The following is a 21,604-nucleotide window of genomic DNA, read 5'->3' as shown; positions in this document are numbered from 1 at the left end:
AATAAAATGATGCTTATGAGATCACCTTGCTGTCTGTCTATGTGTCCGTCTCTGCTTATGTCCTGTTTTTATAACTTCGGTTCTAACAGCAGAGAAAACACTTCCTCCAACAGTTTCTCTGTTGTATCAAAGGAAAATAGACAATTAGTTCTTCCCAGAACTTCTTTTTAGCTCAAATACTTTTGGCGAAGATTACAGAATAGTGAATTATTTGCCTAAGAGAAAGTTATTAAGATTTTAAACGGATAGCATAAAATGTATAGAAAGGTAAAGGTAAAATTTTCCTTGTAACAGGCCATGGACTCGTAGGGTTGTGAGACGTCGAGACTCCCACATTTTCTTTAGACAATAGGCTCACAGACGGCGGTGAGGTTGTCAGCCTTATGCGCCAGCCTCCCTTTACGCCTCAGGAAGATTCCTGATACTCATTTCTGTTAGAGGCTGAGTCAACCCCACGGCTATAATGCAGCTGGAAGGATTAGGTGAATTGAAAAATCCACCTCATTGGGAATAGAACCCGCGACTTTCCGGTTTACATAACTGTGCCTCGACCAACTACGCTACCGCGTGCCCCTGGTATAGGAAGGTACCTTTAAATATTGAAGTTAATAGTTTTTCATGCCGGTCACGGTAGCCGAACGGTCTAAGGCATTCACTGTCTTCGCTCGCTCGGAAGCCGGGATCGTGGGTTCGAATCCCACTCAGGGCATGGATGTTTGTGTGTGTTTTTCTGTGTTTGTCTACAGGTAGAGGCCTTGCGACGAGCTGATCACCCACCCAAGGAGTCCTACCGAATGTGTAAGATCTAGAAAAACGGAAGTGAACGGAGTTCATGGAGGTAGGCCTAGGCCCACTGGGGCTGTAGTGCCAAGGAAAAAAAATAGTTTTTCATAGTAAATTAATGGATGTCGAATCGAAGCAGTAACAGAAATTTAAAGTTGAGAAAGCAGAGATAGCGGAAGTGTAATAAGTTTCAGACAGCATCATCGAAAAAGTCTTACAGGACAGAGGACAGAATAAAATGTATGAACCATTACATTCAATCAGTCTTCTAGTAATGAACTATTAATACACTGTAAAACAACAAAAATCAAATAAACGTAATGTAAATGAAACTTAAAAGTCCATCAAACTGAGATGTTTCGCTTCTGGTTCTGTTTGTTTGCTGCCTAGGGATACGAGGAAGTGTTTCCACGGTTTACATTTCGCAGTGAAAATTACGACTTGTGACGGTATTTTAAACGGTTTATATAAGACAGTGAGTAAAGTGAAGATTTCGCCAGAAGCTGTGCCGTAGTAGTGTAGTAGTAGCCGAGGTGGCAGCCAAAACTAACACAGGGGCTGGGCAGTATCTAAGTGGTATCCAGCAGGACCAACCGACAATATGCGTCCATCCACCTGCCCCTGCCGTGAATAACAACGTACAGCTTCTATTTCTGTGTGGTCTCTTATACCCTATATTATAATATTGCAATATCATTAAGCAATATCTGGCTGATGTGCCAAAATTTCCGAAATCCCTTCTCACTACTCGTTTAACAGTCTCTCCTTCACACCCTGAACGCTTAAAATTGAATTCTTATCTTATTTTCAAAATAATAATAACAATAATAATAATAAAAAACAAACAAACTCCGTGGCTTTACTCTGCAAGCGAAATATACCGACCAAGCGGCCGCCGCTTGTCGGCGAAGTTAGTGCTAACTTTAGCGGATAGAGGGTGTCGCGTGGTCAGCGTAACGGATCCCTACGGCCTTTAATCTCGGTTTTCTAGACCGATATATTAAAATACCCATTAATTAAAATGAAGAACTAAAATTTCTTAATTATACGTATGCCTGTATATAGATATACAGCTTCGAATCTCTTGCAACTGACATGTTGTATAGTGATGCGTGCTCCCGAGTTCCCGTGAAACTGAGGCTCCCACCTAAACACAAAACACAAAACAGTAAAAGAACAACAAAACGCACGCTGTTGTGCCAAGTCCCATACAGTTTTAACTGAGCTACTAAAACGCGGATTATATATAGCAGAGACGGCAGTTCAAACTTGTTTTGAATGGTGAGAAGGAAGGGAACTCCAGAGAGGAATAGAAAGGCTCGGATCGTAATAATAGTGTGGAGTGGTGATTGTTGCATCTAATTTTATACGAGAATATGTGCAGTCAGGGGACGGCGATCTAAACGGGGGGAGTTATTTTAGAATTCTTTGGTCGTCGACGTATTATCCGTCCCCCTTCCGCCAGTGTGTGACGCAACTTGAATATACTACATCGACTCCCGGAACTAACAGAGTTTATTATCCTTTCAATAACTGGGGATCACATTGGCAGATATTCGATTATTCATACAGGCCGAAAATTGTTTTCTCTTTGCTTCGCTGGGGTTCACGATTGGTATACTTACTTATGGAGCTAAAGGCCGCGTCATAGCTCAAGCGGTTAGTCGCTGGCTTCCCACCGCAGCGGCCCGGGTTCATCCCGGGTCTGGTCAAGTGGGATTTGTGGTGGACAAAGTGGCACTGGGGCAGGCTTTCTCCGAGTACTTCGGTTTCCTCTGCCAATCTTCATTCCACCACCAATTGCTCCTCAATCACCCTCACCTATCATCTGGGGCTCGTACAATAGGGCAGAAGTGGCCGCAGTACAAGGGTCTTAGTCCCACCCCACTAGCAATAATTCAATTCAATTCACTTCAGTTCATGTTTATTTACGTGCAATAACTTAACAGCTTAGTAACTTTTTAATAATAATAAATAATATTTATGGAGCTGAGCCCTTCTTGAGGAGAAGTCGAATCTGCAGCTACTCAAGAATTTCCCAGTATTTTATGGAACCTGAAGGTTCATTACCGTGTTCACATGGGCCCTCCACTGGTCCCTATCCTGAGCCAGATCAATCCAATCAATATCCCATCTTGTGTCCCTAAGATCCATTTTAATATTGTCCTCACGATTTGTATAGAATTCTTTATTTCTGCTTTCTGTAGATTCACCAGTCAAATCTTCACTATGGTTACACTTCTTGTCATTACCATCTGCACTTCATAACAACGATATATATATATATTGTCACGTGTAGGTAAGCAGTCGCGGATAGCCGACAAGGGGATAGTCCTCCACCTTGGGAGTTGGGCGTGGGGCTAAGAACTTCTCACCGTAAAAAATAAGCTTCTTACGAAAATTCTCAAGAATGAATATTTTCACGTGTAGGGGTGACTATCAGACGGGGTATGGATTAGATATTTGGTTCATTGATCACTTTAACACACAACTCGTAAATTCAACTAATTATAAGCTCTGTCGCTAATCTACACTAGGACACGTTAAGCCTTCTCACTCTTCACTTGTCGTATCCTGGCAACGGATTTATACAGCACACATAAAGTCTTCTCTTCACGCGCTAGTTCATTTCTTGCCATCTCAAGAGACTCACTCAATTATTCCTCAGCTGACCTGAGATCCTCGTTACATAGCCTCAAGCAGATCTAACACAAAATACCTTCTCCATCTTTATAGTTCAACAATACCTCGATTGTTTTTTCTTATTCGTTGCCGCTGGAACCTGTCTACCTAGTTGTTACGTATCAATTAACGTCTATTCTGGCTCCGCTATTCCGGCTTTCAGGCGTCATGTCGCAATATATTCAGTAACAGACCCGTTTCAGTTTGTCAGCCATCTTTTGTGGACAGTAAAGAAACTGGAGATTTTCATCTTCTGTGATATAATACCGTGTACTCAGGTGAAAATCATCCGACGTTTCGGATGAATATGTGTTCAGCATCTTCTTGCCCGAAGAGTGAACCAAGCAAGAAACCAGTATGAAGTAGGCAGCAAACAGAGCAAGACAGAGTTTTATCCCTTCATAGTTCCTGCTGTGAGAATATCATTTCCGACTAAAAAAATAAATAACAGTGAGAAATACTGACGGTAGATTATAAGAAATGATCGTGATAATATAAGCCTTGAACATGAATTCAATCAGCATCTGATTATTCTGATTGAGTGCTTTTAATGAAGTCCACAACATGAGGAATATACCATACAAAGGGTATGAATCATATACTAATGACCCAGGAGATCTCCTCCCGTTTGTTACCAGCTAAGATGCCCTTCAACCAAGTTATCCACAGATGTAATAATAACCCTCCAAGGGCGTGTTCTATCTGAACTGTTGTAACTCAAGAAAGCTTTAGTTTCTATGAGGGTTAAGGTTCGGCCACACAGAGCGTTACGTACGCGATGCACGCTACGTACGCTATGTTCGCTATACGAACAGAAAAATATCTCCCTTTATTGCCAATGTGACTGGTCACACAGACTTCCGTACGCTACGTACGCTATTTTCCCTATGTTAGCTGCGTCTCAGAGTGTACACAGCGTACGTAGCGTACGTAGCGAACATAGCGTAGCGCTCTGTGTGGCCGAACCTTTAGACATTGAGTACGATGGGTGTCGATGATGAAAACACACACATATATACGTACTTGTGTGTGTGATATACACCCTCGATGAAATGTGAACCCGGTATCGAGTTAACGGAGACTGCAAGTAGCGAAACGTGTTTCTCTGTAGACACACTGTGTATTCTGCACTAACCCCATGGAGCCATTTACAGTCGTTCTGCCAGATAAGAATTTCCCGAAGCAGGCCACTGGATTCTACCTTGAATCCAGTTCACACCCTCAACTTTTAGTTATTATCTATTATCTTACCACCTAGGGACAGGGATAACTCGCTCGGTATAGCGACAGCCTGGACGTCCAAGGAGTCGTATTCGATTCCCGGCTGAGGCAAAGATATTTTTTCTGCGCTCCTCAACTTCCAGACCGGCTCTGGGGCCTACCCAGCCTCAAACACAATGGGCAGCGGGGACTCTTCCCCCTGGATAAAGCGACACGGGTTTGAAGCTGGCCACACACTTCCATATAGTGTCGAGGTCAAGAATAGTGCAGCTATGTTTTCACTCCCCCACAGGTCTTCATGGCGTGGTGCTTAATCAATTGAGCATAGGGACAAATTTTTATTTTTAACTTTATCTTAATATCTGTGCCTAGGTCTTCAAAGTTTCTCTTCCCTTCAGAATTTTCGACTAAAATTTTGCGTATATTTCTTGTGTCTCCCATATGTTCATTCGACAATGATGTTACAATTAACTGCCTTGCCTATCAGTAAATCCTCCTTTAACGCCATGGTTACGTTCTTGTAAACTTGCGAGTTTATTTGAAAAGACGTAAATCGGGTCCATTTTTACCATAAGAAATTTAAGACGTAACTGTAATAGAGAAGATAATGTAAAATAATTACACACTGTCATATCAGCATCGTGACCTGTTCTAGAACATTTCGCCTGAGCAGTTTCTTCCGTCTCTCACTTTCCGTTCCCCGGGTCTTTCCACAGATGTTATACAATTTTTTTTGTCACTGACTCTACAGCCCCCTTGGGCCATGGTCTCTGATTTTTCAGTTTCACGATCATTTTAACAGAGATAGGACTCCTTGGACCAGTGATCAGTTCATCGCAAGGCCTCTACCTAAACACAGGACAACACAAACACATAATAAACACACACACCTACCAAACATCCATGCCTTGTGTTGGATTCGAACCCACGATCCCGGCTTCCGAGCGAGCGAAGACAGTTCATGCCTCAGACCGCTCGGCTACCGTGACCGGCTTATTATATACATATTTAACATTTTTTTGAACAGTACTGTACGTAATGAAAATGGTTCTGTTCATCAAATGTTGTCGAGTGCTTATTGTGCATGAATGTTTTGCACACAGATGTTATTGTCTAACGAAGTTTGTCTCTCTTATCTTAGATTTCCATTGAAATATAAGTATGAATAAGACTGTGCAAAAATTGCAGATATTTGTATGCGTCAACTGAAAAATGGCCCAATCTGCAAATATGAAACTGATTTTTATACATTTTTTTCTGTTCCTTTACTTTTTCATTGTTCACGAAAATAACATCACTTCAGAATTGTATTATTATTATTCCCTGTACGCAACCCAATCAGTAATTCTTCAAACAATGCTGTTCGCAATACACATCCCGTATTCTGTGTGTAGCTGGTGGCAACCACAGCCTTCTGAAATTAATCTTTTTTGTGCAGTATTTTTGTGATTCAGATCTTTGGGATAAATGTAGCGATAAAAATAAATCACTCTGACAGTATTACGGAGCATTGGCAGGCCAGTCTGACCCAATAAACGGCGTAAAAATACGAATTTGTGTAAGAGGAGAAAGTTTGTTGTCGTAAAATTTACTGTTACGTATAAACTCACTGAAACTCCTGCAGCACTGAGCCCTCTGGCCCCAAAGAATATTTCGGAACGTTCTCAATGTAGGCGATTTTATTCTTGTCATTTCGTGGAAATGGGGTCCACCCAGCCTCCTATCCAATGGGTACCGTGGTCTCTTTCCCCGGGGGTAAAGCGGCCAAGACGTGAAGCTGACCACTCGCCTCCCACTATTGCCGACGACAAGAATATTTGGCACTATACATTCACTCCCCCATACGCCTTTATGGCGTGGTGCTTAATTAGTTAAGCACAGGGACAACTTTTCTTACTTTTCTGTCGCGGATTGATACCGATTGTCAGTGAAAGTACTGGTGATTTCCGTCGTAATAATTCAGCTGGTTGATCAAATCTCATGCATTTGTAAATAACGGAGAAAACTGAAATGTAACATGTATTTTTTTTATTGCTAGTGGGGTGGAACTAAGTCCCTTGTACTGCGGCCACTTCTGGCCTTTTGTACCAGCCCCAGATGATAGGTGAGGGTGATTGTGGAGCAATTGGTGGAATGGAGATTGGCAGGGGAAACCGAAGTACTCGGAGAAAACCTGCCCCAGCGCCACTTTGTCCACCACAAATCCCACTTGACCAGACCCGAGATCGAACCCGGCCCGCTGCGGTGGGAAGCCAGCGACTAACCGCTTGAGCTATAGCGCGGCCAATGTAACATGTAATAACATCAGATATTTATAGATTTGAAGAACGTTAATGATTCTGTTACGATAGAGGTAGGGTGGTACTTTGTAAGAACTGATTTCGGGAGGTCTAGTGAATCTATTAGGTTAGTCTAGTACAATTCGTCTGTTTTAGCATTTATCTGATGAATTTGTAGCTCACAGTGAGCTAAGATAATGTGTTTTTCATTTCCATTGTTTACTTCCTACGATCTGGAAGAGTGGGGATGTATGAAGACCAATCAGGGAGAATACGTTACTTACAAATTCTGACAATAAAGTTCGCGAACTTATCGCGGTAAAAATGTTACATACCTCATTGTTGAATATCACTGTGGTCGCCCTCAAAGTACTCCCTTTGGAAAGCTATGCACACATGCCAGCGCCTAGTTCACCCTTCAAAACAATTTTGGAACTGGTTTTGTGGAATGGCCTTCAGAGCTGTCGTCATATTAATCCTGATGTCATCAATGTCATCAAAATGCCTTCATTTCAATATTTCTTTTATCTTCGGAAACAGGAAAAAGTCACTGGGGTCTAGATCCGGTGAAAAGGGAGGGTGTTGCAGTACAGTTATTTGTTTACTAGATATAAACTATCTCAAAGACAGTGCCCTGTGAGCAGGTCCTTCGGGATCATTTTGCGCACACCTTCCTCATGTCAAGATCTTCAGTTAAGATTTCCCTAACTGTTTCTCTGTCTATGTTCGCTTGCTCTGCCATGCCCCTGACAGTCAGCTGCGATTTTCATGCACAATTTGACGAACTGTTGCAATGTTTTCTTCAGTTCTGCTCGTTTCTGGCCGTCATGAACTCTCTTCGTCAGTGACACTTTCTCTTCCTTCAGAAAAACATGTCAGCCACTTGTAAACAGCTGTTTTCTTCATAGGATTGTCTCCGTACACTTGCACAAACATCTCTCTGGTTTTGCTTCCACCCTTGCCAAGTTTCACGTGAAGCTCGGACATTCTCGCGGTTCAACACTAAAACACCCAAACAATAATAGACGCCACTCAGAAATAGGCTGCCATAGATCAACAACAACACAGCTGTATAAAACTGATATCCCAACGTCATCAAACCATACCGAGGTTTCTGTCCATTGCTGCTATGGCAAGCGCACAGTGGCGAGTTCGCGAACTTTACTGTCAGACCTCGTATTTCATACATTATCAAATATAGGTCGAAGGGGACTAACGAAACACATTGTCTGTGGCTGGATTAGAACAATTGTTTAAAAAGAATTAAATTAAAATAAAATTAAAAGCTAATCTCTTTAGGCCGGTCACGGTAGCCGAGCGGTCTAAGGCATGTACTGTCTTCGCTCGCTTGGAAACCGGGATCGTGGGTTCGAATCCCACTCAGGGCATGGATGTTTAGTTTGTGTGTGTGCGTTTTTCTGTGTTTGTGTACAGGTAGAGGCCTTGAGACGAGCTGATCACCTGCCCAAGGAGTCCTATCGAATGTGTAAGATCTAGAAAAACCGAAGTGAACGGAGAAATTCATGGAGGTAGACCTAGGCCAACTGGGGCTGTAGTGCCAAAGAAAAAATACTTCTTTAGGTTTTCTGACTGAAAATACATTTGCTGCCTCCCCACGCTTGCCAAATGCCCTGCCATCTTATCTACACTTGACCTCTGACTCAGATAACCTTTTAAAGGCTCAAAGTCGAAGTCATGTTACGACCGACGGTCAGTTGGCCAGTCTATCTTGATGTCAAGTACCCATCTGGGACCCAAGACCAGATTTTTATTACCGTCAGACATTTATCTGAATAAAATATAAATTTAAGTTCATACCTCACAGGGAACATATAATGTCTCCGCTTCAAACCAGCTGGTTGATGATGTTTGCGGAAATGTCACTGTTTGTTGTCAGAACAATATGAAATATAGGCATACATACTCTATGTGGACAAAATGCAGAATACAAAGTTGGTGGGACGTATAAAACAACGGGAAGTGGATAATATTTGAAGAAAAGTACAAATTGTGAAGATCCTCATTACGTAATTTTCAATAATCTCTTGCCACTTTCTCATTGATATAAGCTACTTTGCCCTTTCGGATTACCTCCATTAACACATGTATTAATGATGAGTATAGGCCGCGCCATAGCTCAAGCGGTTAGTCGCTGGCTTCCCACCGCGACTGCCCGGGTTCGATCCCGGGTCTGGTCAAGTGGGATTTGTGGTGGACAAAGTGGCGCTGGGGCAGGTTTTCTCCGAGTACTTCGGTTTCCCTTGCCAATCTTCATTCCACCAATTGCTCCACAATCACCCTCACCTATCTTCTGGGGCTGGTACAATAGGCCAGAAGTGGCACCCCACTAGCAATAAAAAGATGATGAGCATAATTTCTTAGCGTTTGGGGAGCTGCTGTTCTTGAAGATGTTGGAACGACCTTCGTTGCTATGAGCTGAAATGTGAGATAGGCAAGGCTACTGCCACGTGCCAATCACGTTCCAGATAAGAGCTTCTAGCTGCGGCATGCGAAGGAAATGAATTGCATATGTTAACTGCTAGTATACAGAAATTTAAATACATAAACACAGAAACATAAGGAATTATAAAGCCTTTATCTCCATGAATGCATGACACACATTCTCTGTATTGTAAGCATTATAATAAATTACTATAACGAAAAAAGTGTGTAAATATTCGACTAAAATACACTGAACCGGATGTTGTTTATCCCATATAAGCACGGTCTAAAATTGTGTCATGGGGTCACGTATTGCTCACACAACTGCGTAGAATTGATTTATATCTGAATTTAACTGTTACGCTTTAACTACGTACGAGTACATGACACAGCACTGAATTATAAATATGATGGCTGTTATGAGTTTTTGCCTAGTTTGAGAAACGTCCCCGAGCTTTAGGAGCTGGGATATTGCAGTTAGTATAGCGACCATAGCGACTGCCTAGTGGCCGGACGACGGAAGGGCTGGAGTTCGAATCCCGGTAGGGTCAAGAATTTTCTCTTTTCCATGTCGTTCAGGCTGGCTCTGGGGTTCATACAAACTCCTATCCAATGGGTACCGGCACTCTCTCCCCAGGGGTAAAGCGGCTGGGGTGTGAAGCTGACCACTCACGTCCAGTTAGTGCCGAGGTCAAGAATATATGTATCTATACATCCACTCCCCCATACGCCTTCATGGCGTACTCTTTAATTAGTTAAGCAGAGGGACAACTTCACTTTTTACCTTTACCCATAACTTTACGTTGAGCTGCTGAGTTCGTTAGTTTTCTCGTTTGTCCGTTTGATTAACCTGTGAAGCGATGCATATATCATCTCTGTGTTATAATTCTTGGGCGCACGCGAATTATACCAGAGGACAACACCACACCGTGAAATGAGGGCAGATAATTATGCACCGAACAGGATTCAAACACGCGATTCCTATATTTCATTATTCCAGAGCTGTACACTTTCATTTAGCTTGTAATTTACATTACATGAGCTTTGTCCTACTATGTACGGTGTAAGTCTTTCATTATTAAGGATATAGACGGATCATAACAGATGAAGTCGATGACGGGATTTCCCTCCAACCGTTGACCCAGCGCCAGTATGCCTGCTTATCTCTCTGTACAATAAAATCACAACGCTGCAGCTTCAGATCATAATACTAAAGAGCGCCGACAGAGTGCAGCACGCGCTGGTTGCAGGTAGTGCTAATTTAGCCGGTAGGTGGATCTGCATACGATAGTCTCTTTGTCGTCAGCTGTCTTCACTATCAAGAAACATTAGTTTGAAGTGCTTCTTGATATATGCATATATTTTGTCAGTATTGGTTATTGTGATTTTATAATTGGATTGAGTAGGCGGGGCCCCTAATATTGCAGAGGAAAGGTTTTCAGTCATGTTACTCCCAAGGTCATTGCACGGAAGTGATCTTGGATAAGTCAAACACTAAGCAGAAAAGTGACATTCGATTTCTAGGAAGCGTTGCGACATACATGAGAAGACAGAATAGATGGCATTAGTGAACAAGTAACAAGCTTCTAACATATAAAATAAATTGACAGATACAGAAATCAGAGACTCAGAGAATCCACAGGAAACTGCATGCATCTTTTTAATTATAAATCAGTTAGCAAAAGAGACATTCGGCATCCTACAAAAAGACGGAATAGTCAACGGTAGCTTCAATAGACATTAACGCCTGTGTAGAAGAAGACATGTCATATACTCGTATGTGTAGTTGTAAGTGTGGAAACATCCTTTGACATGGACATAAAGATTAAAATTTAAATAACGCTAAAGATAAAATAATTATGTCCACCATATAACGCGGTAGCGTAGTTGATTGAGGCACTATGCTACAAGCCGGAAGGACGTGGGCTCAAGTCCCGATTAGGTCTTTGAATTTTTTTCAGTTGACCTAATCCTTCCAGCCGCACTAGGCCCTGGGGTTTACTCAGCCTCTAACCGAAATGAGTACTAGGAATTAATTAAATAATTTTCCTGGGGAGTAAAGCGCGGCCGGCGCGTAAGGCTGACAACCTTACCGCCATCTGTGAGCCGATTGTCTAGAAAATGTGGGAGCCTCAACGTCTCACAACCCTATGGGCCTTCACGGCCTGGTACAGGGATACCTTTACTTTACTTTTTATATAAAACGTGGTTGCTCGGAGAAATAACATTTGAAATTATGAACATGCGTTCAGTGTTTCATTAGCGAGTTCGGGTAGCTCAGTCGGCATAGTGACGGGCTACGGGCTGGACGGTCAGGGTTCGATGTCCAGCAAGGGAAAGGGTTTTCTCTTCTCGATAATGTTGAAACCGGCTCTGGGGCCCACTCATTTTCCTATTTCTTTAGAGGTAAAGCGGTTGGGGGTGAAGCTGACCACTCACCTCCATCTTGTCGCGAGGTCAAGAATGTTGGAGCTATACCTCCACTCCCCCATATGTCTTCATGGCATAGTAAAAATGTAAAGATATCCCTGTAACAGGCCGTGGAGGCCCATAGGGTTATGAGATGTGGAGGTTCCCACATTTTCTAGGCAATTGGCTCACAGATGGCCGTGTGGTTATCAGCCTTACGCGCCGGCCGCCTTTTTTTCCCTTGGCACTACAGTCCCAGTGGGCCTAGGCCTACCTCCATGATCTTCTCCGTTCACTTCGGTTTTTCTAGATCTTAGACATACGGTAGGACTCCTTGGGCGGATGATCAGCTCGTCGCAAGGCCTCTACCTGTACACAAACACAGAAAAACGCACACAAACATCCATGTCCTGAGTGGGATTCGAACTCACGATCCCGGCTTCCGAGCGAGCGAAGACAGTACATGCCTTAGACCGCTCGGCTACCGTGACCGGCCACGGCCGCCCTTCAGCCCCAAGAATATTCGTGGTACTCATTTCTGTTAGAGGCTTGTTTAATTAATTAAGCACAGGGACAAATTTACATTCACCTTATATCCTAGTGCGTGATTAACTAGCGAGTGTGTTAGTTCGAGTAAGTGCGCTTACTAAACCTCAGGGCACTGAAACTATAGTGCTCAGAATGCGTGGAAGCACCGGTCAGGATGTTACAGATTTAAATAAACTGTCGCGATCTGAGCTGACTCACTCGTGCCAGCTGCCACACGTCTCTTACACATATCCCTGCCTTTACATGCTGTTAACCCACAGGAATCAATGACCCGCTAGTCAAAAAGAAGAGCAGTCAAAATACCTTCAAAATAAGAATGTCACATATCAAATGAATTGTTGATTTCCATAATCAAACATACGTTCTAGTAGGTAACATTCCTGCTTCATATTCAGGAGGTCTCGTGTTCAAATTGAGGTCCGACACCGGCCTAACCTGAGTGGAGTTCCTCAGTCCTTTTATGCAGATGCCGGGGTACCTAAAATTAGGTCACGACCAGTTTCCACATCATTTCAGTTTCCTCTTACCAGCCGATTGAGCCATAGAGCCTGAGCTACTGACAGTTGCATTGTAAAGGTAAGTTGTCGTATGAAGACGTATGGGGGAATGGAAGTATAGATCCATATTTTCTTGACCTCGACATTAGTTGGAGGTGGGTGGTCAGCTTCACGCCCCGGCCGCTTTACCCCCTGGAAAGAGCCCCCGGTACCCGTTGGATAGGAGGTTGGGTGGACCCCAGACCCGGCCTGCACGACATTGAGAATAGAAAGTTGTTGACCCTACCGGGACTCGAACTCCGACCCCTCAGTCGTGGAACCCGTAGCCAGTCGCTATACCGACTATGCTATCCCGGCATTACATAAATCTTAAATTCTCTGGACTCCTTTGAGATGAAGAAGGAACTATCCAATTTGTTCTCATGCGTCAGTCCGTCTTCGCTTCACTAAATTTTGAACATCACAGCTAAATATTCCTCATGCGTAGACTACAACTGCTGAATGATGCTTCACATAAATTACATACGCAAACTGTTATCTACTCACGATATATGCATGTAGCGTCATATATATACAAGAAGTTGTGGGAAGAAATATTCTTCTACTACACTTTGATAAGACACGGACCGCATAGAAAACGACGGGAATTCTTCTATCGTAACATTTTTACCAATCCGTTGCCTAGAAACATTCAGGCATTCAAAGTTGTTAGGTTGGGATTTACAGATACACAGCATGACGATCTCATAAGCCTTAATTTTATGTCGAAAAAAGAAAAGGAGGCTAAAAATGGTTGTCATAAATTTTTTTATTGCTAGTGGGGTGGGACTAAGTCCCTTGTACTGCGGCTACTTCTGGCCTATTGTACCAGCCCCAGATGATAGGTGAGGGTGATTGTGGAGGAATTGGTGGAATGAAGATTGGCAGGGAAAACCGAATTACTCGGAGGAAACCTGCCCCAGCGCCACTTTGTCCACCACAAATCCCACTTGACCAGACCCGGGATTGAACCCGGGCCGCCGCGGTGGGAAGCCAGCGACTAACCGCTTGAGCTATGGCGCGGTCCTTGTAATTATTTAATAACTGTTGCGTGTAATACAAGCTGGTGTACGCAGACGCAATGTCTTTGATTGCAGATATGCGATTTTCGGTGCTTAATGAAGCTGTTTACTCTGAATAAGCCGATCATGAGTTCTCCCTTGCTAATTACTGTGACACAACTCCACCGTACCTTAATAAATGTATGTTAAATTCTATCCATTTGAAGCATACGGTCTTCTGGATTGTAACACAGCATAGTTCGGAGACAGCCCGACGTTTCCGACAAATATACCGCCTCCATCTTCAGATCGAAGAGTAAGCGAAGCAAGAACAAAAAGTTCTGCGAAGAATTAATCGCCTGCTTTCCTTTGATCCCTGGGGTCGACTCAGTCTCTAACAGAAATGAGTGCCAGGAATCTTCCTGGGGGTAATGGGCGACCGGCGCTTAAGGCTGACAACCTTACCTCCATCTATGAGCCGATTGTCTATAAAATGTGGGAACCTCAACATCTCACAACCCTATGGGCCTCCACGGCCTGTTGCAGGGATACCTTTACTTTACTTTTATTTACTTTACGACACGGACCGCATAGAATACGACGCATCCAAGAATTCTTCTATTGTTGCATGTGTATTCATTGCCTCTGGAACGGGTTTACCGAGCCGTTGCCTAATATCGATAAGGGTGCACATACAGACAGCAAGGTTATATCATAAGCCTAGCAACGACCGTCCCTTCTGGCTCCACTGTTCCGACTTTCAGGCGTTAGGGGGATACATAGTTAATTTTATAAGCATCCTTAGACATTTTAAAACAAGGAAAATAAGCTAAGAGGCAGAAGTAGAAAGCAAGGAGACCTGTTCGGCTATTTATATTAGTTTCTTGCCTGGCCTACTCCAGGATCCTGAGGATGAAGACGATATTTTTCTCCGAAACGTCAAGTTCTCTCCGAACTACATGACATTACAATTCAGAAGACTGCATTCTTTATAGTTGCAGTAGTTAGAACTTCGAATGCAACAAAAAGTTATGTTTGAAGTAACACAAGGCAAATTACATCTAGGTTAAATTTGGCCCAGGTTTACTCGAAGTGGCGAAAATGCGAGGTATTACTACAGGACTCTACAAATAAGGAACACATACTCTATGTGGGACTGGCTGGGTCCGCGGGCTCTTAATTTACTCCCTGATCCACGCAATTTGATGCATACTTGATGTATTCCGATTGTAAGGTGCGACGTTAAGTCTATTTACACGTCTAACATTAACAGTAGCACATAAATTAGGCCACATCCTCAACTGTTATTGAAAGTGTATTTACTTTCATTCTTTTATCTGGGTTAACCTGGTTTATGTTCTGCACTATGTGTAGTGTAAAATGGGACGCAGGCCTGCCAACTGAACGAACACTGTTTCTCAGTATACTCCAAGACGATAAATTGAAGCGTGAACAATGGCGGGTACTGTGTTTGATGAACTGGCACTCTCGTGCAAGAAAATAGCGCTGTTCTATTGCAAGATTTTACGAAGCGATGAATTTAGAGGATTTTGGCAGTGAAAGGTCCTGCAATATTTGAGTGTTGACTGTACAATGGAACAGGTGTGTTGAACAGTTCAAAACATTTCAGAAGCCAAAAAGAAGGAAAAGCAGAAAAGTTTATTATTGTCAAAGTTTAGAGTCTGACTATTTTACAGGGGATTTGAAGTTGAGAGCCATTTTCCGAACTGAAAATAAAATTCAAGGCAAGGAAGATACAAGTTCACAGTAAATGTGCGTTAAACTGTGTGCTTTTTTTTTTTTGGAAAATCCGTTTGTTTAACGTTAAAGAAAATAGAAATGAGACGGGATTAATGCGAGATTCCTCGGAGCTGATGCAAAATATAGAATTGCCGATTATAAACATGAAGCTAAGCCCTTCTTGAGAAGTAGGCCGTCCCTCAGTCACTCAATAATTTACCAACATTTTATGGAACCCAAATGTTCATTACTATGTTCGCAAGAGCCCTCCACTGTTCCATATCTTGAGCCAGATCAATCCAGTTCATATCTCTCTCTCTCTCTAAGAACCATTTAATATTAACCTCCCACCTACGTTTAGGTCTGCCTAGTGGTCTCTTTTCTTCCCGCTTTCCAAAAAAAAATCTATATGCATTCCTCTTTTCCCCATTCGTGCCACTTGCCCTGCCCATCTCATCCTCCTTGACGTGATCATTCTAGTTATACTTGGAGGAAAGTACAAGTTATGAAGCTCCTCATTATGCAGTTTTCTCCAACCTCTAGTCATTTCACCTCTCTTCGGTTCAAATATTCTCCTCAACGCCCTCTTCTCATACACAGTCTATGTTCGTCCCTTAATTCCGGGGATCAATTTGCACACCCATTAAACATAATGAGGATATTACAGGTAACATGGAAAAGAATATACATCAATACAACAAAAAACACTAAAAATTTGCTACAAGATTTAAAAAAAAAACGTCCGAAAGTCGAATTCTGAATCTACTGTACCAAAATATAGCGAGAAAAGAATGTAATTTTTGTAATACGTAGGAATAGATCAAAACTTCAATCCATAATACACTAGTGATACACTAAAATGAGTTAACCTCCAGCTCTCTTNTCTGATCTTCGCACTTTTTCTTGTTGTAACGCCTGCATGACATTTGGCATAGGAAATGAAAAAAAAAACAGTATCTAAAGATTCCTTAGGATTATAATCACCATTCTACTGATTCTGACAAAAAACTCTTTGAAACATTATATTTGAGGGAATTTGCTACAAGATAAAATACCGTATTTACGCATGTATAGGCCGCGTGCGTGTATAGGCCGCACCACAATTTTCAGACAGAAATTATAGAAAAAATAATTTTCTTGGAATAGTATTTCAGGAGTATTACACCCTGTATTACTAATTATGAATATATTTTTTTTTAAATGAACTGTGATTTCGAATATTTGCCGCACCCCAGTTTTCCTCTTGAATTTTTGGCAAAAAAGGGACAACCTTGTGTATATTATAAACTAGATACATTGTGTTCTTACTTCCAGCCTGCTACATGTTTCAGTTTTCGAGATTACCATCAGGCAACAGCACACGTCTCGTAACAAAACTGCAGTTAATGCTTATGCTATAAATATCGGCCAATACACTGACGGTGTCGGTATAGCGACGGGCTGGAAGGCCGGAGTTCAAACCCTAGCAGCGTCAAAAATGTTCTGCTCTCCAGGCCAGCCTCGTATTCAATGAGTACCGGGACCCATTTCCCCAGATAAAGCAGCCATGGCGCAGCATAAGCCACTAAACACAAGACAACAGTTTCCTCGTCCAATAATTTTAACATCTGATGATGACCACATTGGTCGAAACATGTACTGATAAAAGTTTAAAGTGAATATCTTTTAATATATTTTATAGAATATAGTGTTGTACGTGAGACTGTAAAAAACTAATGGTTGCGGGTTCAAGTCCCGTTGAGGTCATTCAATTTTTTTTTTCAATTGACCTAATCCTTCCAGCCGCACTATGGCCCTGGGGTCGACTCAGCCTCTAACAGAAATGAGTACCAGGAATTAATTAAATAATTTTTCTGGGGAGTAAAGCGCGGCCGGTGCGTAAGGTTGACAACCTTACCGCCATCTTTGAGCCGATTGTCTAGATAATGTGGGACCCTCAACGTCTCACAACCCTATGGACCTTCACGGCCTGTTACAGGGATAGCTTTACTTTTACTCTTCCTCCAAAACATTTGTATTCAGTCACAACTTCTAAGATTTTTTAGCTATTTTTATGTCGTAATTTTGTTCTGGAATCTTTTGAGGACACATAGATATATGTTTGGTTTTCTTAGCGTTATTTCTAGACCAACCTCTTTACCAGATACGTTTTTATGCTACTTATATTTTGGCCAAATAAATTACAGTTTGACCGACAATGATAAAATTGTGTTTGTGCGCAGGTACCGGCAAGCCAGATTCAGCTCGAGGCGAGTAAGAAAGAGAGTTGTTTTCAAGAACGGCGATTGCAACGTCATACAAGGGAACGTGGCCAAGAGAAGACGGCGTTACTTACAAGACATCTTCACAACACTCGTAGACGCACAGTGGAGATGGACTCTCCTTGTGTTCGCCCTCAACTTCCTACTCTCCTGGCTCGGCTTCGCCATTATTTGGTGGCTAATCGTGTATTCGCATGGGGACCTTAGTCCAGAAAGTAACCCCAGAGTGGCCGCGGCACTTGCTGCTTCTACGGCCAACAGCAACGCGACAATGTCATCACCAGGAGTGAGTACCTCGCATGTATGACCTCAGATTCATCCATTGTTGAGTGAATAATCGTATTTTTTAATGCAGTACACTAACAGAGATGCTGGAGCCAAATAACAGGCTATTTCTTGAAGAGTTGTTTTTCTTCTTTGGCGCTACAGCTCCAATTCGGGCCTTGGCCTACCTCCACGAAACTCTCCATTTCACTTCGGTTTGCTACATCTTGGACATTCGTTAGGATTCCTTGGGCGGGTCATCAGCTCGTCGCAAGGCCTCTACCTGTACACAAACACAGAAAAACGCACATACACACTGCGAAGTGCAGTGTGTGTCTTAGACGGCTGGGCTACCGTGACCGGCTTATGAAGAGTTACTGTGTGTTAATCTACTTCACTGTCTTGACAAAAATCATCATATACTCGTATCTACTCTTTTAATGCAATTCATAATTCCACAATATATGACACAAGAGGGATGAAATAATATGATGCCGGAGAAATGTTCATGTTGAGGAGCTTCATAATTTCTATTCTTGACCTCATATAATTATCAATTCATGGAGAATGAGATGGGCAGGGTATATGGCACGCATGGGTGAGAAGACGAATGCATACAGATTTTCCATGGTAAAACTTTAAGGAAAGAGAGTACTAAAAATACATAGCCTTACATGGAAGGATGATATTAAAATGGATCCTAGAGAAATAGGATGGGATATCGAGAGGATTCATGTAGCTGGGGGGAGGAACCAGTGGCGGGCTCTTGTGAACACAGGAGTGAACGCTCGGGTTCTGCAAAATGCTGGAAATTTCTTAGGTGGTTTAGAAAGTACTAATTTCTGAAAAAAAAAAAAAGACTGTTCCATGGAGTTAGTTATATTTAACGCTATTGTTAGTCTATGCTCATATGCACCAACTGGTCCATTCTCCGGTAGTCTTCTACCCAGAATTTTATATGCATTTACCCAGGATGTTTTGCATATCCAACGTTCCTTTTCCCTTCTAGAGCTAATCAGGGGATGCACATTAAGAGTGACGTCAAGAGCTCGCTGAGAATTTGTGACGATGCAATGTAGTCTCGATACACAATGCGTCGGGCGAAGCCCCACGAATACAAAACAGAAGATAATTTATGTTAAAAAAAAATCCGTCCATATGTTTCATCAACTGAAATATTAGCATACATTTCAAAAAGAGAATCCATCTGCTTTGATTAATGTTCTTTGCTCCTTATACCAGGAAAGTAAACTGCAGCCCTGGTAGCTTCCTCGCAAACAGCGTACCCGTAGTCTGCGTTGTTCAGTTGTCATGCATTATTCATTTGTCATCTGCTATAGAAAAATGACGCAGTGTGGGTTTCATCGTTTCAGACGTGCCTCACATCTCATCTATAAATATCCGCTGTTTTATTTATTCCTTATGGTTTAATTAACACGTTGATAGTAGTTTAGACTATCTGTCTGTCCGTCCGTGTATCTGTCTATCTATCTATCTATCTATCTATCTATCTATCTATCTATCTATCTATCTATCTATCTGTGGCTCTACAGCTCCTTGTTGGCGGCTTTTCATTTTCTTAATCATATACACAGTTGGTAGGACACCTTGGATGGGAGATCAGCCCATCGTAAGGTCTCCACCCAAACACAGGACAACACAAACACAGAATAAACACATACACATACCAACATCCATGTTTTGTGTGGGATTTGAACACACGATCCCGGCTTCCGAGCGAGCGAAGACAGTTCATGCCTTAGACCGCTCGGCTACTGTGACCGGCAGTGTATAAGAATAATATATAAGAATTCAGTCCGTACCTCACAGGAAACCGATCCGAACCCACGATCCCGGCTTCCGAACGAGCGAAGACGGTTCATGCCTCAGACCGCGCGGCTACCGTGACCGGCTGGCTCAGATCATGTAGCACTCAGTGAGAGGATGGTTAATGGATTATGGGTTTAAAAAGATTTGGATAGTAGCGGAATTTTTCTAATCAATATAGTATTCTTGAATTTGCCTGGAGGGACTAATGAAAACCACGAAACATCTCGGCCATTATAGTCAGTGTCCCATCTAAGTTTCGAACCCAGTACCTCCCAAATACAAGCCAGAAGTGTCATCGTCTGAAACAGCTTGGTATTAGTGCTAATATGAACTATTTAGTCCATTTTTATGTCACATTTTTTATTGTGTTCTGTTTCAGCGCACTGTTTCTGAAGAGAAAGAATGGACACCATGTGTGAAGGACATTTCGGGGTTTGCATCCTGCTTTCTCTTTAGCGTCGAAACTCAGCACACAATAGGGTAAGGAATTATCAGCTTAATTTCTACAGTCTTCAGCTGCTTGCAGATAATCATAAAGTTTAAATTGCTATATAAGAGATGTACAATATTCCGTGAAAATATGGAAAACTGTTTATAGGACAGACAGTTCAAGCCACTGAAACAAAGTGTAAAGGGCATACAAGCATCTACGTTTGTGCCAACCGGACAAATCCACAGTGGCAGAATATGGCATCAAGTTCCAAGCCACGAGGTACTAGCCAAAATGTGAGGCTGCGTGGACCGACTTGTCGAAAAGACAATGGAAATAAAATTACATCCAGACAACATCAACAGAAAGGAAGGTTTCTAACTCAGCTAAGCATGAAATCACAGTCTCTGATTACTGGGACCCTCAAACGCGCACAGATCAGGAGAATCCCAAGGAGGCACACAGGGAAGAGCAAGCTACAAAAAAAAAATTAAAACGAAATGAATTGACAGCTGGGACACCAGGTTAAGCGACATGGTGATGGATTGATGTCGGATGGGTGATCAACAGTTTGACTCCACCCTCCTTCAGCACAGTGCCAATGGGATTAGGCATCGACAGGTCAGACTAGTACATACTGTGACGTGACGCCTGAAAGCCGCGATCCCCCCACCCGCTGAACGGAGCTTCGCCTAACAATTTCCTAGGTAACGGTTACCTAGCCGTTTCAGTTCCTCGCGGCAACCAATACTCTGGAGACGTTACATCGAAAACGCGAAACACAACCCTTCGAGAAGGTGTCTTCTAGACCGCCCGAATGTCGAAGATAACAGATCGAGAAGACAGAAGTTCAGCGAGATGCGAAGTATAGAAGAGAAGTGAAGACAGGATACACACGGATATCGGAAGAAGAAGAACCAGAATGCGAGAGAATTCCACAAGACCAGAGGTGCAAGATGCAGACAACAGTGAGGGATTCGGTATCCAGAAGGAGTTGAATGTGTGAACTGTTATAACCGAGTTTGTGTTAGTGACATCAAATAGACCGCATCTCTGGTCTAGTGGTCAGAATTCCTGGCTACAAATTTAGAGGTTCCGAGTTCGATTCCCGGCTCTACCAGTTTTTCTGAGAAGTATTGGGTATGGAACGGGGTCCACTCAGCCTCGTGAGGATAAC

General features: G+C 42.6%; 1 protein-coding gene across 3 annotated transcripts in view; it reads left to right on the top strand.

Annotated features, from left to right (window-relative positions):
• The window catches only part of LOC111870019 (G protein-activated inward rectifier potassium channel 3), a 132,576-nt gene that overhangs the window by 92,219 nt on the left and 18,753 nt on the right, over positions 1-21,604 (top strand). For all 3 annotated transcript variants that reach the window (XM_033753651.1, XM_033753650.1, XM_023861948.2), the window contains exons 2-3: positions 17,865-18,189; positions 20,377-20,477. In XM_033753651.1, coding sequence (XP_033609542.1) covers positions 17,865-18,189; positions 20,377-20,477 — 426 coding nt within the window. The remainder of the gene's footprint in view (positions 1-17,864; positions 18,190-20,376; positions 20,478-21,604) is intronic.

This window comes from Cryptotermes secundus, unplaced genomic scaffold, assembly GCF_002891405.2.
Source record: "Cryptotermes secundus unplaced genomic scaffold, Csec_1.0 scaffold109, whole genome shotgun sequence".
Taxonomy (NCBI): domain Eukaryota; kingdom Metazoa; phylum Arthropoda; class Insecta; order Blattodea; family Kalotermitidae; genus Cryptotermes; species Cryptotermes secundus.
Note: the sequence above shows the minus strand (reverse complement) of the source record. Positions and strands in the feature narration are given on the sequence as shown.